The 7893-nt window shown below is 38.0% G+C and overlaps 1 protein-coding gene across 1 annotated transcript; it reads right to left on the reverse strand.

Moving 5' to 3' along the window:
* Window positions 1-1126: 1126 nt before the first annotated feature.
* On the reverse strand, window positions 1127-7403 carry LOC105056385 (uncharacterized). Its single transcript, XM_010938562.4, has 7 exons — window positions 7223-7403; window positions 6931-7133; window positions 5939-6011; window positions 5349-5444; window positions 5060-5110; window positions 2130-2498; window positions 1127-1505 (listed from the first exon to the last, which is right to left on the reverse strand). The coding sequence occupies exons 1-7, from the start codon at window positions 7292-7294 to the stop codon at window positions 1173-1175; spliced, it is 1197 nt and encodes a 398-aa protein (XP_010936864.1). The 5' UTR covers window positions 7295-7403; the 3' UTR covers window positions 1127-1172.
* Between the last annotated feature and the right edge of the window lie 490 nt (window positions 7404-7893).

Consider the following 7893-nt stretch of genomic DNA (forward strand, 5'->3'; position numbering starts at 1 on the left):
TACAAGACCACAGCTGGCTACGATCTCATGTTTAGTCTGTATGCACAGCTGTACATCAGTCCATTTATACATGGTTCTCTAACTGCCTAATAAACTCTCCTAACGACTTAACAAATTCTAGAACAGTCTCATCATCTCCTCTATAAATAGAGTCAGAGATCCTCCATCGATAAGTCTAACTCTCAAAAATTAAGAAAAACTCTGCCAGTAAGAAATCAAACCAAATTCTTGGCTCTTACTCAGTTCTTTTTCAGTTCCATCCAATTTTTTTTGCTCTTCTATTTTTTTCTATCTTTGTTCTCGAGGCTCGAATTGACTTAAGCATCGGAAGGCCAAGAACTGAAAGATCTCCATCTGATTTCTTGATTAATTTTGTAGATTAGAGAAGTTTTTGTCAGATCACAAGAATTGCTCCAATTTTATCTCGTCCAAATCGATTCATTCTACTCCAGACTTCGAGCCTGAAGCAACTCCAATAAATATCAACTTTCAAAATTTTCCTGCATGACATAATACTGGGCCATGCATGAGAACTCACGGTAAAGGACTTTTACTTGCCGTAGACCATCTTTTGATAAGTATTTTGGCTGAAATAATAAACCTAATAGCCGATTTGGTTTCATCAACATTCACCAACCTTCTTTCAATAAGAAGAGCACTATTAATTGCTCTCATTTCTCTAACACCAATATCCTCGAATGCTTAAGTTTTTGAAATGGATTCCGTAACCTTATATATAGATGACATTTCTTGCCTAGAGCACCCCACCAAAAAGCACACTGAATGTTATTTTGTGTAGAACAAACAGATTTGAGGATGATTGTAGTAGATGTCATTATCATCCAAAGGAATTGAGGCCAAGACACATTTGATCAAAAAAAGTTTTAGATAGATAAACTACAGTCTGTTTATTCACTTTCTGGGCGATTATATCCTCTCTGCCCAACGACAGTTGCAAACATACCAGCAGGAAAAAAAAAATGGCTGTGCCTGTCGTTGGAAACATACCAGCAGAAAAAAAAAATTGACAGTGCATGTCATAATTCTGAAGTGCTAAAAAAGAATAAAGTATTTCCCCTGCCAACAGTTTCAGAGGGACATCAAATTTGCTAAAAGAGGCATAGAATAATTAAATTGCAATAGCTTTCAGCATAATTGAAAGATCATTCATTTCATTTCTTCAGCTCAGCAGGATCGACAAAGAATACAGCCTGCTGGGCTACCCAATATGGCATAAGAATTGACAAGTCTCCATATAATCTACGTATATAGTCTTCCCACCTGCTAACCGCAAGTGCACAGTCATTCCAGTTAAAGGAAAGATTTGAATCATCATACGACATGAGGCCTAAAACCGTCTCAGCAAGTTTGTGATTGCATGGCAACACCAATTCTAAGTTGCTAGACTTCTCTATCTGAGAATGTTGGGCCGATCCCATGGCAGTCCCAGTTTCTCTTGTTTCTGAGATCAATCCAGGGGCTTTCCAGTAGTAGAATTGCACCACCTGTTTAAAAGATAGAATTAGCAAATACAAAAATAAATAGCAATAATAGAACAAGTTTTAGTGGACTCATGCACTTGAATAATTGAAGATTTTATATTACCAATTAGAGCAGATGACAATATTAGTATTAAATATGGACCTGGTAATAACAGTCTTCACAACATGAAGTTTCAGGACCAGCGAACCTCAATTAATTTAGTTAATTATCTCACTGTGCAATAATGTTGAATGGTTTGACAAACTCTTGTGAAACCATTTAAATGACAAGCCTCTCTATCGAGATGTTTCACCAAACAGGTTGTATCAACGGTTGGTTCCTTTATCAGTCCTATTTTTGATTCCTAAAAGGGGTCCGCAGTTTTAACCACGAGAACACTTCTAAATCGCTTAACCTGTTAGATGAATTGCAGAAATAAGCTCATCAGTTTTCATGGAATCCTATAGATTTTTCATGGAATCAAGAAGCATTGCAATATCAGAAATGTTGCATTGCAATATCCTAGTCCAACCAATTTGACTGAAGTAATTTAAGCAAGAAGAACAAAAAGCCTACCACAGTAACCACACTATACCGTCGGTTGAGTAAAGAAGAATAATTTTTTAATGGTTCTGTCAAGAAATTACCTGCAGAGCATGCAAACTGTTGATGAATTCCTTCTCAAAAATTTCATTCCCTCTACCAATTCGCAAGGGCTTCACAAGTAGCTCCAAAGGGTCCTGTGATGTATCAGATGCATCATATTTGCCATCACTGGATGAATAGAAACTAAACCCAAGGATTTGCAGCCTGGCACAGCGTATATCAAAACCCGAATCCCCATGAGAAAACCAATACATGTTATCAGATGCTGGCAAAGGCAGGTTAGAATTACGTTCATCATCTTCTCGGGTCAATAATAACCGAGAGAGAAGAGTGATCAGCTTGGCATCCTCATCATGTGCACTGTCACGGGTGAACCAAAGAGTTAATGTGAGTCTTTCACCATCAATAACCTGTGAAATCATAAAGTGGATCAAATCATCAAGGAGACATTAAAAAGGGAAATCTTTTAATGGTTTAGAATACTAGTCATCAAAAGCCAGGGTTTATTTAATACTCTGAATAGTTGAAGAAAACCAAAAAGGTTCCTGGCACAAGAAAACCAATGCAGCAACTCTTCTCTAACATCTTTGTGCAGCAAAGTTAATGGGCTGCTTGGACTAAAAGACCTGTTTGGTTGCCCACAACTGGACATCTAAACTCAGTTCAGGCCAGGCGGAGCCCATTTCAGACATTTTGTTGGCCCAAAATGGAGCTGAACTGAATTCCTGCTATGGACCAATTTAGGAGAAATGGACGAAGTGTATTCAGTCCATTGAAAGCCGAAGCCCCTTCAATGAAATGGTCTCTGGCTGAGCAATTAACCTCAAACCAATGATATCATATATTTGTATTGTATCATACTGTATTCTACTGTATTGTTTTGTATTGTGCTGTATTATCACAATATGTTACAGGCCAATGTTACCTGCATCTGGGCTAGGCCTAGGCTAAAAGAAAAGGGCATCAGGCCCAAGCCAGGCTCCAAAATCCAGGCCCACACCAATTCAGACAAGGCCAAGGCTGACCTAATGACCTTAGCCTACTCAGGCATAATTAGTACATAAAATCACATAAATGCAGTAACATATTATAGTTAACAATACATCATAAGTCAAATCATATTTTATCTAAACCCCTTACTCATCCAAATCTCTCTTGGCCTCATCCTCCCTATTCTCTTCTCCTATCCTTCATTCCTCTCCCCTTCCCTCCCCACTCTCACTCTCTTCTCCTATCATCTCCTCTTCCACCTCTCCTATTGTCCCTGTCATGTCCAAATGCCCAGCACCTGCTGTCCCCATGGAGTTCTAAAATTTGGTTTTATCCTGGATTTCACTACTAAGAAGTTCTTCATTTGTCAGATGATTAAATAACTTGTTAGTTATCTCTGGTTTACTTTTCTTTTATGAGCTTAATATTGCACTTCCATATATTTGTATTGTATTATACTGTATTCTACTGTATTGTTTTGTATTGTGCTGTATTATCACAATACGTTACGGGCCAACGCTACCTGCCTCTGGGCTAGGCCTAGGCTAAAAGAAAAGGGCATCAGGCCCAAGCCAGGCTCCAAAATCTACGTCCACACCAATTCAAACAAGGCCAAGGCAGACCTAATGACCTTTGCCTACTCGGGCATAATTAGTACATAAAATCACATAAATGCAGTAACATATTATAGTTAACAATACATCATAAGTCAAATCATATTTTATCTAAACCTCTTATCAAGGTTTCAGAAATCGGTATCGAGGCCTGTACCAGTTCTTAATCGGTACGGTATGGTACCGTACAGTGCCGGACCATACTGATAATAAAAAATTTTAAAAAAAATCCCACCCAACGACAAAAAAAAAAAAAAAAAATCAAGCCGACCAAGACCGAACCGATACTGTACTATACTGCACCGTATCGGACCAAATCGCACGGTATCGGTTGGTTTGGGCCGATACCGTACCGAACCGACCGGTTTGATCTGGTTCAAGCTATTTTCTGAAAAATCGACCTGAACCGAACCAGTTCCCTGTCAGTACAGTACGATATGGGATGTACCAGCCGGTTCGGATCGATACGGAATACCATGCCTCTTACCCATCCAAATATCTCTTGGCCGCATCCTCCCCATTCCCTTCTCCTATCCTTCATTCCTCTCCCCTCCCCTCCCCACTCTCACTCTCTCCTCCTATCCTCTCCTCTTCCACCTCTCTTATCGTCCCTGTCATGTCCAAATGCCCGGCATCTGCTGTCCCCATGGAGTTCTAAAATTTGGTTTTATCCTGGATTTTACTACTAAGAAGTTCTTCATTTGTCAGATGATTAAATAAGTTGTTAGTTATCTCTGGCTTACTTTCCTTTTATGAGCTTAATATTGCACTTCCATATATAACTTTCAGTACTCTTTCACTCCTCTTTCTGATCCTTTTACCTTCATTCTTCATGTAATTGATAGATCTGTGTGTGCATCTAAACTTAAACATAACATGCCCATAGACTAAGGGCATATCACGATCACATGCAGGATATATCAGGGTAGAACTCTGGTCATACTACACAATCTTTTGGAGTATTGACATTTTAAAGCACAAGAAATTCTGCCAAATAGAAAAAGATAGTGATACAACTTCCTGACTGGCAACCACAGGGATATTCATTTCAGCTTGTTCTCAAATAAATGGCATGCTGACAGAGATATTGGATTCAATTAATCCTCATAGCAGACCACACATGAGAAAATGCTGGCCTCTTTTTGGCTACTACAATGCCTATCTACTACTTGACTACCAAGACAAACCAGCTCCAGTTCAAAACATATAAATACAGACATAGAAGGAGCGGAAGACCATGAAATGGAGTAAGATGCCATTAAAGTTTATCCAATCCAGAGATCAAAGCCAAGTCATGTATTCAGCAAAAGCAAAGGATATCTCAGCAAGGAAAGTTATGGAACAAGTTTAAGGGAATGGGAACACACCTCATCTACAGAATGAATGTTGCGATTGTCAGCCGTATAGATGACAACATCCTAAAAGAAATAACAAGCAATTATTAAGAAACATCAAACTCTTCATTCCACAGGGATGCTAGATAACTTTATATAATAATTACAATGCTAGCATCAGCCATTTCAAACAAGTACTTCCTTCCATGCCATAATAAACAACAGATCTTGTATAATGCAAAAACTAGAAGACTACAGCTTTTTACATAACAAAAGGTAATATCTTTCTAAAGGAAGAGAAGACCACTGATGGACTACTTACTCCAGCAACTGGCGCAAGGGATGAAGGTTCCCCATCTTTAAAGTGAAATATTCCACCTTTGAAATCCTTTCCGTGACTGTTTAAGTAGCAAACTGCCTTTTATGAAATAAAAGGGAAGTTGTTAGGGAGAATATAAATTGTAATGACAAAAGAAAAGGAGCCTTATTTTTAAAAAAAGTAATGATTTTTACTAGGGATATATGAGAATATAAAACTAGAAAACTGGGAAACTACATTTTCAGGACTAAAACTACAACTCCACAGTTCAACTAAATAGCACTAGGATAGTAAAGATGCGCATGAGTTATACAGGACTGACAGAAACAACAAACTCGTGAAGGCAAAATATTCCCTGATTGCTGGTATCTGAGCACTAACATGAATAAACACCATGTGATTATATTTCATTATTTCATGAAGGCAAAAGATTCCCTGATTACCAATATCTAAGCACTAACATGAATAAACACTATGTGATTCCATTTCATTATTCTAGAAACGACAAAGAGTTGGACATAATTCATAAATCTGGACATGTACAAGATAGAAATGGTCATGAAAGTGAAATGTTCCAGATGATAGGTATGTACCGTAAAATCTCTTTGCTTAAGATAAGACCTATTGTCATCACTGTGCCATCCAATATATGCTCCTTTGCACCAACTGCATAATGGAAAACCATTCATATATCATGTCGACCAGCCATCACCAACGACAAATTAATTCAGATGCATAACACCAGTGACAATTTGTCTAAAGTTCCAGATCTAGAGTTACCTAATCAATAAGCTCCGCACCTCAAATAGATACTTAAAAATTAAACAATCTTGACAAGCGAAATAAGACCTCAATTTAATACCTCAGTTAGTCCATGTAAAAAAAATTAAAAATTATATTTAAATATCTTTTGACAGCAGAGTTGTTGATGATGGTATTGAACCGTGCAGAGAGTAGGAAAAGGACATCAGGAAAACAATAAAAGTGGTATGTTTGCTTATAGGGAGAATGACTAAGGAACATTTATCCCTTGGAAAATTCTTTTTTCTTCAGTTGTTTTGTTTTAAGGAGAAGCTTAAAATAGGGAAAATCATTAGCCATAATTGCCAGAAAATTCGACCTTAAATTTTCTCCCAAAAAAAGTGCCAGAAAATGAAATGCTGAACTTCTTTTTTCTAGAGTATCGAATGATCATGTTTTTTCTACCAACGAGAACCAATAAAAATTCAAATTTTGTTCTTTTTCCTCGGAAAAGAATCATCCTTCCCTTTTCCTATTACATAGCTTTCTTTGCACCCAAGAGAAAAAAAGCTAATATAATATAGTCTTCAAGTGTTGCACGGGAAATTCAATGCATGATGTCCTTCCCAGGTTGAGTCAAAAGATAAGCCATTGAACTGTCATATTCCCCAAAACCAGGAAAAGGGCATCAAATGTTCCAATGATCTCCCGCTATTTTCATCTACTATCCAATCCAATCTCCAAGAGACACGAAATTAGGTAGAAAGCGTGATGATATTTCACGATGTATCCTCGAGAACAATCAAAGAAGCATTTGAATGGAAAAAAGATGAGGACTTGGGACCTGATGAGGCCGGTGAACTCGATGAAGAGCTCGAACTCGCATCCGAAGGACTCCTCGACCTTCTCCTTGAGACTCTCCCTGATGGAGAGAAAAGGGAGAATGAGGTGAGCGCAGTTGGTGGCGATGAGGTGGGAGAGGGTCGTGGAGAATACGTTGGGGCGATATCCCACCGTGCCGCAGCTCCGGTGGATGAACTCCAGCTCCTAACACGAAGTCCCCCTAGAATTAACTTTTATGCCCATATATGGTAGAAGAAAAGGAAGCCAGGGAGCGAAAGAGGGAGAGATAGTACCTTACAGAGGTCGGAGGAGAGGAATTGGGGGAGGAGGAGACGGTGATGCTCCGCGGACGCCATGGTCACCATTCTGGTTCGTCTTCAGAGGGAAGGAGGAACAGCGACGGGAAGTGTTGGAGGCCTATTTTATTCTTCTGGAGGACCAAGGAGAAAGAGCGGCCTGGGAATACACTAGGTCTAAGAAACGAAATCAGATCTTACTCCTCTCAGATAATTTTAAGAAATAAATATAAAGAAGGCATAGTTATGTTAATTAAACTTGTTTACATTGCCATAACTACTTGTATTTCAATATATATATATATATATTATTTATAGGACAAAGCCTTGTTTATGTCTATTTTTTCTTTTTCATAAAAAAAAATAGAAGTGGGAAAATATAATGAAAATTCAGAAATTAGGTGTATCAGAAATTAAATCGATAGATTTTACAAGAAAAAACATCTCTTCGTAGACAGTTTTGCAAGGAAAAAAAATTTTTTTTTTTTTTTAACGATCTTTTACAAATTTAGCCTCTTGGATTCTTGGGGACCAAATTATCCATGCATTTCGGATATGGCAGCCAAAATATATAACCCACTTGGGGGTGAAAGTGATATGGATATTATTCGTTCAGATCCATTTTCGTATTCAAATTAATTTGGATATACATAAAATTTGTAGATCAA

This window comes from Elaeis guineensis, chromosome 13 (assembly GCF_000442705.2).
Source record: "Elaeis guineensis isolate ETL-2024a chromosome 13, EG11, whole genome shotgun sequence".
Lineage (NCBI taxonomy): Eukaryota > Viridiplantae > Streptophyta > Magnoliopsida > Arecales > Arecaceae > Elaeis > Elaeis guineensis.

Bases quoted from the DNA above. Each gene is read 5' to 3' on its own strand.
- LOC105056385 (XM_010938562.4), bottom strand. From the start codon at position 7,294: ATGGTGACCATGGCGTCCGCGGAGCATCACCGTCTCCTCCTCCCCCAA. The intron at 6,012-6,930 runs GTCCCAAGTCCT...TCCATTATGCAG, and splicing joins GAGTTCACCGGCCTCATCAG to TTGGTGCAAAGGAGCATATA. The intron at 5,111-5,348 runs GTAAGTAGTCCA...TATTTCTTTTAG, and splicing joins CCCTTGCGCCAGTTGCTGGA to GATGTTGTCATCTATACGGC.